Consider the following 17,218-nt stretch of genomic DNA (forward strand, 5'->3'; position numbering starts at 1 on the left):
ACAATAGGCATCTTTATATAAACTGGCCTCGAGAAGCCATTCCCATAGTCTAGTACTGTATGTTTAAGTTGACTTCCTCCTTTAGTTCACAAAGGATAAGACAGGGACAAGAAAAAAGAGGAAAGAAAAGGGAAACCACACACAACCCAGTTACTTGAGAGATTGAGAGGATGTGAATCTTTCTAAAAGCAGACCTCTTCTCTGGCTTTTTTCTTAATCTCAAATCACATTCCTAAGGGAACATTGTTGTTGGAAAATAGGGGTAGATGTCGCTACACTATGTAATCAGTCCTTTGGGATTGTAAATTGGTTTGTGTGTTTGTGTGCGTGCGTGTGCGTGCGTGCGTAACAGTAAATCAATAGTTTCTCAGAGTAAAACCTAAGCACATTGTCCTGCCCCTGCAGTGTGCTGTTAAGCATCTATTGGATTTTAGGAAGGGATACGGTCACATACCTACAACTAGCTTTCCATTGACTTTACGAGGTCCTGCTACTTGCCGAAATATGACGCTATAAACATTTACGCGAATAATGCTGACACACCAAAAAGATCATTTTGAGCTAAACTCACCACACACACCGTACTTAGAGAGAGAGAGAGAGAGAGAGAGAGAGAGAGAGAGAGAGAGAGAGAGAGAGAAAACGCTGCAACAACTCAACTTGCAGCTGAGGGAGCGGAGAGGACACATGCGGCTGGCAAGTCTCGGCTGGTTGGTTTGGCTGTGTGCATGAATGTAAAGCTCGCTGCTCTCTTTCGGTGAATGCATAGATGATGAGGGGACGTTCAGCTAATTGATAAGGGAGGATACAGCTGCTGGCACACATTACAACATTTTTACTGCGTGCGGTATGGACGGGTTGCACGCAGAAAATGCTGTAGTTGGCGGCATCGGGGAAGACGCGGAGGAGAGGTATCGCGCTCTAGCCTATGACACTGCTCTGAGCACTTTGGTGGCAGTGGCCGTGTATGTGGTGGTAAAAGTGAGCCTGGACGGCATTAGACAGTGGCGGGCCAGGATCTCGGTGCTCATCGTGGGTTCGGGACCTGTAGGGCTGACGGCCGCGCTAGTCGCTGTCCGCTCCGGTAAGGTGCTGAAACTGACCGTGCTGGATGAGAGGTACCGGACTGCCCTGCTCTGCCGGCCCCAGCAGATCGCCCTGGATCCCCGGAGCGTGAAGTTTCTCCTGGGACTTGGGGTTGACTTTGATAACATGGAGGGCTGTTGGCACAACGATCATTTCTTCACCAGGATAGGCGTGTTTCAGGAGTACCTGCTGAGCATCTTGGAGCAGAAGAAACAGAAGGTGGACGTCAAGGTGCAGCTGGGAACCAAGGTATAGCCTCCTCACTGATTTTCAGTCAGTTATTATCAGTAGGTTAGGCGTTCATGCTACAGTGGCACCTCAAGCTTTTGACAGTCTGTAACAGGTAGGTTCAAAGTCATGCTAGTCTGGCAACTAGGCTGTAAATCCTATCTTATCCAACTTCAATTTTATCTTATGCAATTTGATCAATCATAATCATCATTTGATCATAGAACCCTGATCTCAGAAATATGTGATGACTTTGTAGAATAGAGAGAGACTCGCACTACCTCATTTTGTGATGACGTGCCTTCATAGTCTGTCAAAACCTGATCCCCCCTAAGTGGCAGCGGTCAAAGAAAAGAGGCTGGTGTGTGCCTTCACTTCAGCAGGAGTCTGATACCTATCAGCAGTGATGGCGACAGAGATGTCTGTTCCTATGTCCAATCAGAAGCAGAACAAGACAGCTCTCTGGTTTAAAAGCTCATTAATTTCCTTCCTGACATTTAAAGAGCCTTATGAGCCAGCTTTCCCTTAATTACTTGTAGCACCCTGAAACACAGAGGACCTTTTTTTCTATTTAATTGTCATTAGTTGTAAATGTATACTGCAGCAGACATCATCAATACATCTGCCTTTCTATAAATCCATTTCCTCATTTACACCAAACATACTGTAGGTATATTGCATTTCTCCCAAAGCTAAACATTATAATGTCAGACTGAAAGCAACCTCATCAGTTGAAATAACGTGTTATGTAAGCTGACCCCAAACCTGAGGAGAATTAGTTAAGCTTGTTTTTAGGTCAGTTGAAAGCAAACGCAGAATGTAGTAAACACATTCCAATCCAAACATATCATCAAAATAGAATGGATTTTAAAACATAGCCTAATCCTATTTGGATTGCAAAGGATTGAATTACAGATTTCTTCGAGGGTATTCCTCAGTCAATCACATATTAAATGAACTGTTACGTGTTCTGGCACCTGGCCACAAATTGTGATAAATAGGCCTACAGTATGATGAAATCATGAATGTTATCTCTGTGTTCTTAAAGAAGTTGCGTTTATTTGCATAGCTCTCACTGTGGGCTTCATAACACACACACACACACACACACACACACACACACACACACACACACACACACACTAACTTAGGACAAAGAAATAACCTACTAACACAGAAACCCTTGGAGAGAAGTGAAGAGTGATCAGAGTGGGCAAACAGTTATGAAATGTTTACTGAATATTTCTGTCATTGCTGGAAACCAGAAACACAATTTTATCACAGCTCTATTAAGGTTGGGTGAGTGTCACTGTGGATGTTGTGACCCCGGCTCTGGCCAGCAGCTTCTTTCCTCCTCAGCTACAATGTCATCTCTGTTAGTTGCTGCTGTCCTCCCTGCTATCAGTGACTCACCAACCTTTGGAAGATGGGAGACAAGGTTAAAAGGGTCTTTGATTACAACAAACTACAGTTTTGTTTTGAGTCACTGCCAAGCTTGCCATTTCCCCTTTAGTAGACAGGACATTGTGTTTGATGAGCTATTTTTTCACCCTCCTAGCCTATCAGTGGTTTAAAGGTCTGAGAACGCAAAATGGATCTTTTGAGTTACCTGCTCTCTGCAGTCTACATGGATTTAGCATAGATCTCCTAGGCTCTGAGCCATTATCAGCCCCTGTAAAGCCCTTTTAGTCTCTCTTTCATCTCTCTCTCTGTCAGTCTTTCCCCAGTCTTTGTCCTGCTCTGTCTCCTCCTCTGCACAGGCAAGTATCTGGTGTTTTACTGAGGGGCAGCAATGCACACACAGGCATAATAATAAATCTCTCTGAGAGAAGCACTGTTGCCAAGACAAGCACAACCTTTGGAGCCCATTTTAATGGCTTGTAAGGGTATATTACATTATAACTCACCTGTTTCTCAGATTAATAGGCAGTGGAAGAGGTAGACATCAAATATGTTGGTTAAGTAAAAGATGTAATAATATAAATTATAAGTAATAGGAACTTTAGAATTATCAGCAGTATGATATTAGATTAAAAGTAAAATAAGTTATTTCCGGAATCTTTTAATATTGATGCTGTAAGAACTGAAACAATTATCTAATTGATAATTGACTAAATTGTTTGAAAACTGATTGATCCTTTAAGTGGTTTCATTTTTTCACTTTCATTGAAAATTCCAAATATTACCTAGTTCCAGCTTTTTACTTGAGTGAGGATGTGTTGTTTTATCTGCAGCAGGTACACTATGTTTCTGCTGTTTTGTCTGATTGTTTTAAAGGCTGTGTGGTGAGGAAAGCCATTTTCCGCAATATGGGCCAAACTAACTAACTAACTAACTAACTTAAAATGATCATTAGTTGCAGTCCTACATGTAAAACATATATTAAAGTTGCTGTTGGTCTAACTAGCCCTTATCAGCATTGAAAAACATAAAATGTGCATACTTTATGCAAATCTTGAATATTTTACAAGTAAACCCTCATTTTACAATATGAAGCTAAGAACATTTACATGACATTTATCTTGTTGTTTCAGTTTACAGAGGAATACCTACGGCGGATCCCACGGAATGAGTGGCCACGTGTGATAGTGGTGGCTGATGGGTCATGTGGTGAATCCTGCTCGGTGCTGGGCATCAGCTCTGACTACACTGTGGAGTCCTGCCATGCCTATGGAGCTAATGCAACTATAGAGAGACTAGATCAGAGACAGGTTAGGAGCAAAACCACACACACACACACACTCTCCACTCACTCTCTCTCTCTCTCTCTCTCTCTCTCTCTCTCTCTCTCTCTCTCTCTCTCTCTCTCTCTCTCTCTCTCTGTACACATACATGGACAGACGGACTAATGGATGTATACACTCATGTGCACACACTGAGGCAATAACCGACAGGTTGCTGTTTGTGTTAAGAATGAAGGCAGTAGAAACAGGATATTACCGTTTATAGAAGGCAACTTCATTTGTCCTCATAAAGCTGAGTTAAACAAACAGGGATGTGGACCTGCCAATATCAGCTGAACACAATATCTGACTCTCATGTCAACACCCAGATTACAGCCGACAGTTGCATCTCGTTACCATCAACATTGTCCCTTTGATTTACTCACTGAATTTGATAAGAGCAGCTGTTCTAATGGAGCTAGGTGGCAATTCATTACCTTTCCCTGGCCAGACTAATCTGTTCCTGTCCAGATGAATATGAGTCAAGAAGTCAAATCATATCATCTGCAATGTTTTTCACACAACGTGTCAGAGGTCACTTGACATAATTTAAGCAGATGGTTCCTTGAACGATGTCTCAGTGAGGAGTCAGCCCGTAAAATACTGAATAGATGAACATTGAACACTTCCAGAGAGTAAACATATTTTAATTAGGTCTTTCTTTGACTGTGTTATATGTCAACACATCCTCATACCTAAACAACATTATAGGTCGATTTTCAAAGACTCCCCTAATGACACATAATCGTTTTCTTACTGCCATACGCTGGTGGTTTGATCATTTGATAGTTCTGTTTAAGATGCAGTTGTTTTAAACACGTAGTAAACCTCGTGAAACAGAACTAGTTATGTTTAGGCAAGAAAAAGTACTTAGTAAAATAAAGTAAAATATCAGGAATAGGCTTAAAATTAGTCACGTAAAACTACTAAAATGAGGATGTTACGTTATGGACAAGGATGGGCTGAAACTTCAGATTAAGAAATAAAGAAAATGAGAAATGTGTAATGTTTGGAATATGGTGTAGCACAGACAACCAACCAGCCTTTGGGGCCTTCTTCAGGCAGAAGAATTGTTCAGACAGACTGAAAAAACCTGATGTGTGTAGGGGAAAGGTTTGCTCTCATGATTGTATAGAGTGACAATATGTACAAAAGAGAGAATTAGTTTGGAGAAAAAAATAAATAAGTAAAGAGGTAGAAACAGCTTTCAGCATAGTATTGTCTAATATCTGAACACGAGCATAGTGTTCAGCCCTTGCTATTTTATGCCACCATAACCATTCATGTCACATTCCCTTTAGTGGTTGTTTGTCTCCCTTTTAATGGCCCCTTTTCTCACCGGCTGTTTCCTGTAGTGATTGAATCTACCTCCCAGGATATGACCTGGTTCTCCCCACCATCTCTTCCATCTCCTCGCAGTCGCTGCTCTGTTTGCGCTCTCTCCCTCGGCTGTGCTAAATGCTGCCACTTTGCTGGTTTTTGTCATTGAAAAGAAAATTGATCTATTCTTTCTTGAGGGAAAATGGAGAGTCACTACCAGATTGAACCACTGAATAACAATCAAGCTATTCTTAATCATGAATAAACTCAAGTGACAACAGCCTCACATGCAGACATGGTTTATGTCTTTTCACCACATAAACGTCATAGGGTGCATGTACGTATGTTAAGAATTAGATTTACTAGTAAGCAGAAATATTGTTAACATCCACATGATGATATCAAATATGACACTAAGCTCATTACTGGTTCTTGTAAATTTAATTATATTTGAAATGATTTGATCTCTTGTCGTGCCCGCCCCCCCCCCCTTAACTGCAGGTACCCACTCCTGAGATCCGTGCCCACAGCCTCTACTTCGACCTGTCCGCTTACGGAGTGGAGGCCCCCCGAGAGCACCGAAATGTCACGGCCAAACCTGGCTTCCACCTGAAGATATATGGCACCTTCAGAAATCGCTACATGGCCCTCGCATGCCCCGCCTCTGACACAAAGATGGTTCGCTTCCTCAGGCACACAGCCAACTCCTCTGTGAGAAGATCCTTGGATCAAATCTTTTTTCTCAGCTTTGTTTGCTACTTGTTGTTGTTGACTCTAGTAAGGAATATGCAGCTTCATTTCCATGTTAATGCCATGGAAAGTCAGATAATATTACCTCTGGCCACAGCGCAGTGTTGCCTTCTCTAGCTACTTATTCATCGACTTTTATTCAGCAAATGGCCTTTGTGCACTACTGTGAGAGTCCATTAGTGTCTGTATGTGGGTGTCTGTTTGTGAGTGTGTGTGAGTGTTTAAGTCTATGTGTGTTTGCGTGTGTGTGTGTGTGTGTGTGTGTGTTTAAAGGCCATCTGTTCAATGATGTCCTGTTACACATCAGTGAATAAATTGGGGGCGGGTTTATTTTTCCCTGTGCCCAACAAAAAACTGTGGATACATTTACCACCGCTGGAATGGTGTTTTATTCAAACTCACGAGGTTTTCATGTCAACTACTGCTCTGGTTATGTGTAGCCTGTAGCCGCAGTGTGTAGTACACCCACAGTTAGCAAGACCATCCTTGGAGCGCTTGTTGCTATGTGGGTGGCCATTCATATCCACTGTTACTTGGTAACAGATGACTGTGCAAGTATGTGTCGAAGAAGAGCAGAGTTTAGCGGGGTGAAAGAGCGACAATGGTGGAGAGAGGCTTGTCATTCAATAGCCACCAATTACTGTGGAATCAATGGGAAGGAACACAGCAGCTTTTCTTCTTCAGTGTTCATGCATCAACATCAAATGACGTAGTGTTTTTGTGAGTCACAGTTGCGTTGGTACAGATAGAAGGTAGGAAGTTACTTCTGAAGTTTAACTCGTTCTTAACTTACAGTAAACTTTTAAAAGACCAAGTTTCAATTAGTGCTGCAACTGTTGATCATTTTCATTATTGATTAATTCATTACAAGAAGTTGAGGTTAAAAGTTAGAGAAGGGGACCTTTGATCACTCTGCAAATGATCCGTCTCTGTTTTGCCGCCCAGATCATGAAGAACATTTTCCACCAGTCCTTCAATGTCTACAAGACGGACATAGAGCCCCGTCTCAACGACGTGACGCTCCACCACATGCAGTGCAGCCGCCGTCTTTTTGAGATTCAGTTATCACACCGACGCATCAGTGCTGCCTACATAGAGGGGGACAATGTGGCGGTCACTGTGGAGGGGGAGGCGGCACGCGTCCTCAACTTCGACACAGGTACACATGTCTATAAAACTCTTGTGATTGCCTTGCTCAGAATAGGAAGCAATGTTTGCCCTAAACCCAGTACAACATTCTAACATGTGCAATCTTTTCTATCCTCAAAGTATTGCTCAAGGTGAGAACATCAAGCAGAAAGGAGAGCCCCTAGAATAAATGTGACAAAGTGAGAAAGAGCGAGATGGGAATAAAAAGAGATGCAAGCACAGGATAAATTATATTTTCTGCATGCAGTATGTGCGTGTGTGACTCACAGTTGCACTCAATGGTCTTTCAGCTGATTCATATCTGTTTTTGTCTCCATGCTGCTCTATTCATGTACTGCTGCTTTCTTTTCATTTAAGCCTGATACTTTAGGGTTACAGTATTCTTCTTATCATTAGATGCATTTTATTTGATGCATGTATGATGTCTGTGATTTATATTTTCCCTGTCCTTTCCCTCTTCGTCGTCCTCTTTATCCTCCAGGTTGTGGGGTGAATCTAGGTATGCAGGGTCTGGAGTCCATGGGGACGTTCATTTACCGGACAGCCACCGCTGTGGACCAGAATGATATTCTGGAGGCACTGTCGGCAAAGATGCAACACTCCAGACAGGTGGCTGAGACCTTCAAGCTGACAGACCTGGCTCACTCAATGTATGAATGAAACATGATGCTGACCTGGTAAATGCATAATGCCACCGAGTGGAAAGTGGGGTTAAATTATTTGTTTTTATAATAAGAGCTGTGAACAGATGGATAATGGATGTAAAATGTAAGTCTTTGTGACATAGAGTGAGTGGATCTACAGTATTAGTAATGGACGGCGGGAGAATAGCCAAGGCCAAGTCTGAAGCTGTTCAGATTTTAAGGTTGCAAAGCTTGTCAACACAGCAAACTGTGACAGAACGAGATATCATCAGTAACACTTTACAATAAGGTACACAAAAAGGGTAGTTAATGATTAGTTACTGTTTTTGAAAGAGTAACAAATGATTAGTTACCCAATTTTTAGAAGGGTAGTTACCCTTTGTCAAAAGGGTAACGAATGATTAGTTCCCCTTTTTCAGAAGGTGTTTTTGTGTACCTTATTGTAAAGTGTTACTGCACTGTTGTCTTCTCCTGTTTTTTTAGGGAAAACGTTGCCTGGATTTCCAAAATCTAGCCAATTGTGCTCTCTGGACATCAATGGTGCTCAGGGAAGTGAGCAAAGTGGTGAGAACTTAAGATGTGTATTGTGCTGTAGCAACTAACTAATCAGCTAAAACTGAATAACGTATTAACTGTCATTGTCCTTGTAGAATCGGATCAAACCCAAAGTTTAATTATCGTTTGTCTTTGTGTTTGTTTGAAATTGTTGCGGTAATGGTGGAGATAGTGTTCTAATGTATAGATTGGCCTATGTCGTGTACTGCCTGTGTACTTACAATCTGTAAATCAAGATTGTCGGTGTAATTCAAATCGGTCCCTCCAGGATTTTGCAATGTCGCGATTGCAACAATTCACGCAATCACCGTGCATTCGGTGCGACTCGCAATTTTGACCAATCACCGCGACTTTACCGCAAATTTGACCAAAAATCACAGCGTTCCCACATGCCAGACTTTGTATCAGTATGTGATTCTGAGAGCCAATGACCAAGCGGGAGTGAGAACGGGTTGACGTAACACATGTAGCCTACGCCACCAAATTCATTTCCCTATTTCTGATATGAAGACCAGACATGTTTGACTCGAACATCTCACATTTACCAACAAAACGTACATCGAAAGACCGTGCAAAACATGTATGACTGTCCTGCCAGCCTGTATACAGTTTAACATCAATGCCCGCTGTAATGTTTTTTCACTCTAAATTCGCTCAAAGTTGCCGCTGTTTCAATCCTGTCAGCTCTCTGCAGCGGGCGGGGTCGCTGATCAGTTCCCCCCACGACTGATGTGCGTGCACACACGGTGGATGCAGGAAAAACCGGAGATGAGATTGAGGACAGCTACGCTCGTTATTGTAAGTGGAATGATAAGTTAAAGACCAATAAGTACTTTATCAAACCATATGAATGTGTGTCCCAGGCCAGGTTAGGAAACCAACAATGTAAAGATCAACAAGGCACTGACAGATATGTTGAAATATGATTCATTCATTAAATTATTTATATGCATATATACAGTATATATCCATATATACATGTATATAGTAAATATAAATAAATACAATTATATATATACCATTATATTTATTTTAATACTTTACGAACATTTGCAGCATCCTTAGCCTTTTTGGTAAGGTTCCTTGAAAGACTCAACCCAGAGTGGTTTTATTCTTCCCAAGTTTCCTTTTTTATTTTTAAAGAAGTATTCTCGCCACTTCTTTGGAACAAAAATACAGAAGACATTGGAACTTTTATTGCAATTTGTTTTACAAAAGCTCCCGCAAAATCAGGCATTTTGGGCTGCAACAATCTATAAAAAAAAGGCTGTGAAATCCTGAGGGACTGGGTACTGCAACCATACTATGGGCCAACTTTTTTATCAGAAATCCTTTTGCTGGTGTGGTGTCACATTTTCACATTTATTTTTGTATTTTGCTCCATGTGATCTAAGGGACTTGAGTATCATCCTTTAAAGTATAAATATGAATTCAGATCAAAGAGAGTATCCCAGGTTGAAAAGAAGTGCTCTTAATTGAATAAAAAAAATGTTATGGATATTCAAATAGTATGTTCATTGGACATTTGTATTCCTAATGTGCTTACTTAAAGTGCATTTAAGTCACATTCTCTTACATTTTAACATGCTACTGAAAAGTACTTTAAGTGCTTGTGTAATTATTTTATGCTTAATTATGCTTTTAAGAAATACAATAAAACATAAGTATACTGTTGGCAACATTTTAGTGTATTTACCCAAAACACATTTCTTTCACTCTTACTTATACTGCTATTTAGTTTGACTTTGTGTCTTGTCAAATAATTTGTGTTTTAAATATATTTATACAATTTATTGAATTTCTACCAAAACGTACTTTCATTTATTATTCAAGCAAGAAGTGTGATTTTTAAGCATATTTTAATATATTTTATAAAAGCATATTTATTTACTTAAGGTTGAATACAGTATAGGTATAATTCATGTAAGTACATTTTTACAATGTGCCCGCCTACTTCTAATGGATTATAATGTAGTTGTGTCAACTGTGCCTTAATGTGGTAATAACGTACTTTATTATGTACTACATTATTATGTTGTTCAAATATATGTGTCTGTAGTATAAATAAGTAAATAAAAATGTTTTTTTTATTAGAATTTAAAATACATCTTTGAGAAATACCTTTACTTCACTTTTCAATAAAATAGCCTACCGTTTAGCTGCACTTCCTAAGAACATTTCATCTTTTCTCAAAACATATTTTCAGAAAATGTGCTTGAAATACTTTGTAATGTAATTACAAGACAAGCTTAGCTGTACTTCACCAAAAGTTTAATTTTAAACATACTACAAAGTATTTTTCAAAAATGTATTGTATTCAGTCTTAATGCAACACCATTCAACATTGGTTTTCAACATTTAAATATATGATATGTAACATTTCCGCAATAAAATGTCTAAAAAACTAGACCTTAAATTATATTGAGCTGTGTACTCACATTATTCCAAATGTTTTCAACAGTGGAGAAACCTGTAATTTTAGCCAAGGTACAGTAGTGTTGTGTTTCATTTGGGCGCTTGTCAATGGCGTTATATCCCGTTTAGGGGGTAAAGGTTGCTCTGGGGAAATACCCGAAAACACCAAATGAAACATTGAGTGTAATTTTAAATTAAACCTTACTACAGAGTTACTTAGTAACAGTAAACAGAATTTTCCCTGCCACATTGCATAATTTTTTCATCAATTGCATGCAATTTTGCAACACAGTAATCCAGTAGACACCTTGTTTAATAATATGATATTTCTATACCAATCCAGCTTGTTACAATGTGCTACCCCAAGCTAAATGCTAACTACTTAAACAAGTGGCTTATGCCGGCTACCAAGCTAATGCATTGCCTACAGCAACATTACAATTCAACAACAACGTTCAACATGCTCATTAAATTATTTTAGCCATATATAAGAAGTACTAACAATACTAGTACTATACCTAGATACTGCTCTATTATTCCAATACTGATTGCTTGTAAATATGTCTGTACTAGTATGTCAAAACCCTTTGAGAAACTAATAAAATAAAATTTGGATTTACTATCTGATGGTGCAGAAACAGCAGCAGAGGCTGGAGCAACTGGAGAGCTGTCGCGTACAGGAGGAACAGGCTAGATGCTCACATTAGCAGCATGTTTTTTGTTTTTTTTGTTGTTGTTGGTTTTTTACATTGGGAACAGGGTGTGGAGCCCATGCTCTGACCACACACAGCAGACTAACCAAACTGAGCATCCAACCAAATCTGTGACAACCCTGACATCTGCTGGTTAAAAGCAGAACTAACTGAACTGAACTAACCATCAGCTTTCAGCCTCGGAGTTTAGTGACTTTTTGAACTCTGGCCCATTTTAAGAAGTTCCTCTAATTGCGTTTGAGAAGTGATCCCTCTTTGGTTCAGTTTCGAACAAAAACTATGTTTATGTAAGCGCTTTGCATCCCTCTGTACCCAGTCATTCTGGTGTGTCAGGTCCTTGTCACTCAGTGAAATAATGTCACCACATAACATTCAGCTTGTATTTGGGATGTAATTAAAAGGACAGATCCAAATAAAGTTGGTTTCTACCAAAATAATAGCCGTTTTAGTTTAAAATTCCCTCTTTGTCTTTTCCAAGACAGTGTTTATGTGCTAAGATGTGGTGGAATTATACTAATAGTTGAAATTTAAAACAAAAAAAAACACCACACTGTAGTCCCATGTTAGCTTTAGCTAAACTTTACTTGTATGTTATTTGTGATCGATAACTATTCCAATGATCATCTGAGCATGTGCGTATTGTATAACACATCAGATGTTTCCCATTAGCTATTATAGACAACCACTTGTACTCTAAACTCGGGTGAAATGATATTTGTCTATGTTCAACTCCGAGATGTCCACTTTAAAGTCAGCTATCTGACACCCTTTAATTAACATGCTTAACCTTTTTCAAACGGTTCAAAAGCAGCTGCGGTGAGTGCTTCAGGGCAAAGGAGCCACTTTTTTTGGTTGTGTCAGCATGCTTTGGAGGACCAAGTTACTGCTCTGCTTACAGTGGATGTCGCTGTTCTCACATAATTGGACCCACCAAGGTTTTCTGTTTCAGGACAAGGTGCTGGACGCATTCTTCTGAGATTTTGGTCCTTTTTGACATAAAAACCATCACAAAGTTGCTGCAGATTTTTATGTATCTCCCACACCATTACACCAACACCACCAATCGGAACTGTCGATACATAGAGGGTACATCCATGCTTTCATGTTGCTTGTGCCAAGTTTTGACCCTACCATCTTATTATCACAGCAGAAATCAAGACTCATCAGACAAGGCAACATTTTTCTGATCTTCTATTGTTCATTTTTTCCTCTAAACACAGTAGTGTTGACCTTTTAACCAATCTACTTTTTCTTTTATCCAAGTATATTTTTACGCAGGTAGTTTATTTTACTTGAGTATAGATTAATTAAAGTAACAGTGCTTCTACTTCAGTAAAATCTTCTAGTACTCTTTCCATCCCTGTAAATACACATTTAAAACCTAATATTTTTTTGCATTGTGCTAAACGTTGTTGCGTCTTGACTGTAGACAACATAGCTGAGAGACAGTGACCTGCTGAGATCTGTTCAACTGCTCTGTGCCAACCTGGCCCACCCTCGAGCCTCATAGACAACTTTAGGCTCTCCCTCCCAAAGCTGTTTGCTCTGTCTAATTAAAAACATTCATCTGCTGGCTGTGCCCTCCAAGGTCAATAGTCTGGACACTCTGAACCGGTCCCTGCTGTAGCACGAGGCCTTTCATTAGATTAAACACAATAATGAGAAAATCTTTTATCTTTGCATATAATTAAAGCTTGGATGAAAGACAACTTAATCAATGATGTGGAATGACAAGTTCGTAAATGAATTAGACCTGCCAATGGGGGCTTGGCTGCAATCAATAACAAATGTTAAGCAGAGTGGATGTGTTGTAGTCCCAGCAATGAGCATCTATGAGTCCAAACAAGAACATTTAATGCGGCTGGCATAGACTAAGATTTAACAAAATTACTGACCAACAAATTTGTGTGTGTGTGTGTGTGTGTGTGCGCGCGCGCGTGTGTGCGAGCGCATTGCTGTAAATGGGCAAAGGATCAGATTTTACATACTTTTCATATTTGTGTCTATGCTACTTCTGATCAAGAGGTGCATTTTACGCCTTTACTGGATGACTTTGATTGAGCCCAACTGCAACACATAAAACATCTTATTTTAATAGCATCATCTAGCCATATGATGGCAGCGTTGTCCTTTGAAATAACATCTAGGCTATCCCTGAGTTAAGCAGATAGCCAAAAAGCATAACTGGAAGAGAAATTAGAAGGATTGTAGATAGGATAGACGTTGATTGTGTAGGTTCTGTTATACATTCATAAAATAAATTCATTCATTTTTGATGAAAGCAAATATATTACTGTATTTTTCGGTGGTATAATCTATCACACTGAATGCACTTGTCTGATGCAAAAACTCACTCTCTGACCTAGGCTGCACACATTTTCAGGATCAACTGAACAATTGAATTTTTTTTCTGTGAAAATATAAATTGTCATCTTCTAAAGTTTGCATTGCTTTGTCCAGGAGAAGCTTGACAAGCAGCAAAAGGAAGAAAGTGGTTTTCACAGATTCTCTACTGGTTGTGTGAGTTTGTGTGTGAGAAGATGGAAAAGGATGTGAGCCCTAGCTTGTATTGACAAGCCTTCAGTTGCTGTCTGACATACAGACAGGAAGTCACTGTCACATGACTGAGATATCGGCACCTTGTCCGATTGCACAGAGGGCCTCTTATGTATGCTGCCAGCACAAATACAGGCCAAGTCATTCATACACACACACACACACACACACACACAAAAAAACAAAGAGAAAGAGTGAGAGAATGAGAACAAAGCCAGAACAAGAGGAATGTTAAGCCTTTTGTGACAGTGTTATTTATCTAGGTAAAATGATTGGCCTAATATCTTATTGGTGAATCATGAAATTTGCAAACATGAAACAGAGGTGAATCCTGCAGCTGGATTTCTACCTTACTTGAATGTCTGTCAAACAATTATTAGTTCTCCTATCTTTCCAGCTCCTATCTGTCCCATCATACTCACGCCCAATTTCTCTAAACTGTCACAGCTAATAATTGGGCCTCTCTGTCAGGAAGGAAATCAGGCCCGCTGTTCTAGCTAAAACACACATTCCTCACCCCTCCCTTTATCCTTTTTTCTCCCCGTTTTCCCTTTCTCTTCTTCCCATCTCCATCACCCTATTCCCCTAATACAGTGGAAATCAGCTCCTTAGATAGACCACAGCCACCTCCTCCTCAACCTCTTTTTCTTCCTCCCCTCAAGTGTGTGTGTGTGTGTGTGCCTGTGTATGTGCGTGCGTGCGTGCGTGTGTTGTGTGTGTGTGTGTTTGGGTTTGGGAGGGTGCACGCTGTGTGACAGTGGTAGCCTCAGGGCCAGGTTGCTGTTGACAGAGACGAGGGTCTCTGATTTGAGGAGAGCAGTCACACCAGCGACTGGAGCTGCCTCAACGAGTGACACCTCCCTGTTAGTGGGGGAGATGTGGACACGTGTGCCACTGTGTGTGTGTGTCTGTTCGTGCGTGTGTGTGTGTGTGTGTGTGTGTGTGTGTGTGTGTGTGTGTTGCCAGGGTTGATGGACTGACTGGCTGCCTACAGTGCTCAGGACAAACGGGGAAACTTTCCCTGATTAGCTGACAGACCCTCGTGTTGCACACCTAACTGGGCCTCGGCTGGTGCCTGGACAAAGTGCAGAAGAGGTGATGGCAAGAGAAAGAAGAAAGCGACAACACAAGTCAAGCAGGTCAGGGAAATAAAAAGAGGCAGAAAGAGGAAACTAAACAGCACCCAGTCCTAGTGTGTCATGCTTGTGTGCAGCGTTTATACATGCGTGGATTTGTGTGTCTTTGTGTGTCTCCAGAGTCCAAGCTGTGTAGATCACCATTCCACCTTATCTAATTTCATTAATGTGATCCCCTGTCCATCCTCTGACGGCTTAATAGCCATTATTTGTGGGTCCCTTCAAATAAAGGCTCTGCAGTAAATTGCAGTCTGTGGAAATCGAGATATAAACGCCACCCTGCATTACTGTATAATATCTTTCCCTTTAATTAACTGAAAGCCATTCTGACATTTATTGGATTGCAAGTTACTTGTTAATGGCAATAAATTGCAAAACAAAAAAAAGAATCATTGCTTATTTTACATCAATAATTTGTGGACCTTTTGCTAATGATTATTCATTACTCGCCTATGGGGACTGTCGTGTTTGGTGAGCTAAAGTGAATGAAGAATGTAAAGATTTAAGTGGGCAGCATCTACTTAGTGTTATGGCTTTGGTGCCGTGCACAAAATGGCTCTTTCTGTTGCTGTCGCTTTACCGTGTCTTCTGCATCTGGCTTTTGAGGAAGAATTTGTTCGGTAAAATTTATTGCACTCCATCAGGCTGAACTACTTTTAGGGAGAAAGTTACTCATCCGTGTTAGTATTTTGCTTGCATGACGATATCTTCACCACGGCGATGGAATAGAAAACTCAAATCATTTAATGTGCCGTTCAATGTGCGTGTTGGCTGTGTTTTTGCTGAGGGTTTTAAATTGACATCAGCGTGGCATGCATTTGACAAATTCCTCATTCAACAGACATCTGTGCCTGGAGTATACTCCTCTTCATCACAGTACATCAGATGTAAAAAGAGTTTTATTACTGACAATGTATCAGAAATGTATTTTCTGAATTTTTTAGAAATAATACACTGTATAATTTAGTCACCACTAGCATGTTGGGAAGCAAGATATTAATTGTAAGTGATGTACAGCAATACATTTAGGCAAACATTTTAGCTGTGATTTGTCAAAAACACTTAATAGCTAACAATACCCATTGTAAGGGATTGCTTTTTTGATAAAGAGGAAAAACATTCTTAATTGACACTTCCTTTGGCTGTCAAAGGAATCAGCTACCGATCCAGTAAGGATAAATTGACTAGCTTCACTGACTACGGATTTAAGAAGGTATTTATCTATATTTTGAATAAATAAGTAAGTGTATTTGTGTTGACATAAGCAACATACAGACGTCAAGGCCTCCATACTTTCCGTCTTCAGTTTGCCACTACTTTCAACAAAAAGCGTTCCTGCAGTGAAGGAACCAATTTCCCTCTGTAGTGCCACTCTGTGTGTGCGTTACTCAGTTGCTACCAGCTTGCTATTTGGAAGAACATATTCCCTGTCGTAGTGGGCACCCGTCAGAGGGGCGGGTGGCTCTCATCAGGCGCTGCCACTTGCCTGGTGCTGGCATTGATCTGGCATGGAGGGAACGGAGATCTGACAGGACTGCCACAAAAATCAGACCCTTCAGACGCCAGGAAAAGAGAGTTACTCCCCCCCTTTCTTTGCACGCACACAAACACAAAGTCAAAAAGAGCAGTCGGTCAGAGTGTATGCATACAGCTAGGGCCTGTCAGTGCAGATCTAGTTGATGAGGCTCTACAAAGAGAGAAGGACTGCGGAGGAAGAGATTGGCAAGGGGAGGGGAGGGGAGATACAAACACAGTTTAAATGATGGGACATGAGCGGGAGAGCCAGCTCACACTCAACCTGGTGACCCCTCTGCTCTCTATGTGTTCTTGCTTCATGGTAACCTCTTTACGTTGCCATTCTGCCCCTGGGTGATTGCCCGGGTTATCCTTTCTTCTGCATCATCTGTTGTCTCCTGGTTGTGAATGTGACCAGAGACAGGCTC

The 17,218-nt window shown here is 40.6% G+C and overlaps 1 protein-coding gene across 3 annotated transcripts in view; it reads left to right on the forward strand.

Moving 5' to 3' along the window:
* The first annotated feature begins 408 nt into the window (after positions 1–408).
* si:dkey-234i14.6 (uncharacterized) overlaps positions 409–17,218 on the forward strand; it is a 31,020-nt gene continuing 14,210 nt past the window's right edge. Inside the window, exons 1-6 of one of the 3 annotated variants that reach the window (XM_032524547.1) lie at positions 409–1,335; positions 3,849–4,025; positions 5,859–6,068; positions 7,053–7,266; positions 7,738–8,906; positions 8,971–9,190. In XM_032524547.1, coding sequence (XP_032380438.1) covers positions 850–1,335; positions 3,849–4,025; positions 5,859–6,068; positions 7,053–7,266; positions 7,738–7,916 — 1,266 coding nt within the window. In that variant the 5' untranslated portion in view covers positions 409–849 and the 3' untranslated portion in view covers positions 7,917–8,906; positions 8,971–9,190. Of the gene's footprint in view, positions 1,336–3,848; positions 4,026–5,858; positions 6,069–7,052; positions 7,267–7,737; positions 8,907–8,970; positions 10,039–17,218 lie in introns of those variants that run through there. The other 2 variants (XM_032524548.1, XM_032524549.1) reach the window with 2 other exon arrangements.

Source organism: Etheostoma spectabile, chromosome 8 (assembly GCF_008692095.1).
Source record: "Etheostoma spectabile isolate EspeVRDwgs_2016 chromosome 8, UIUC_Espe_1.0, whole genome shotgun sequence".
Lineage (NCBI taxonomy): Eukaryota > Metazoa > Chordata > Actinopteri > Perciformes > Percidae > Etheostoma > Etheostoma spectabile.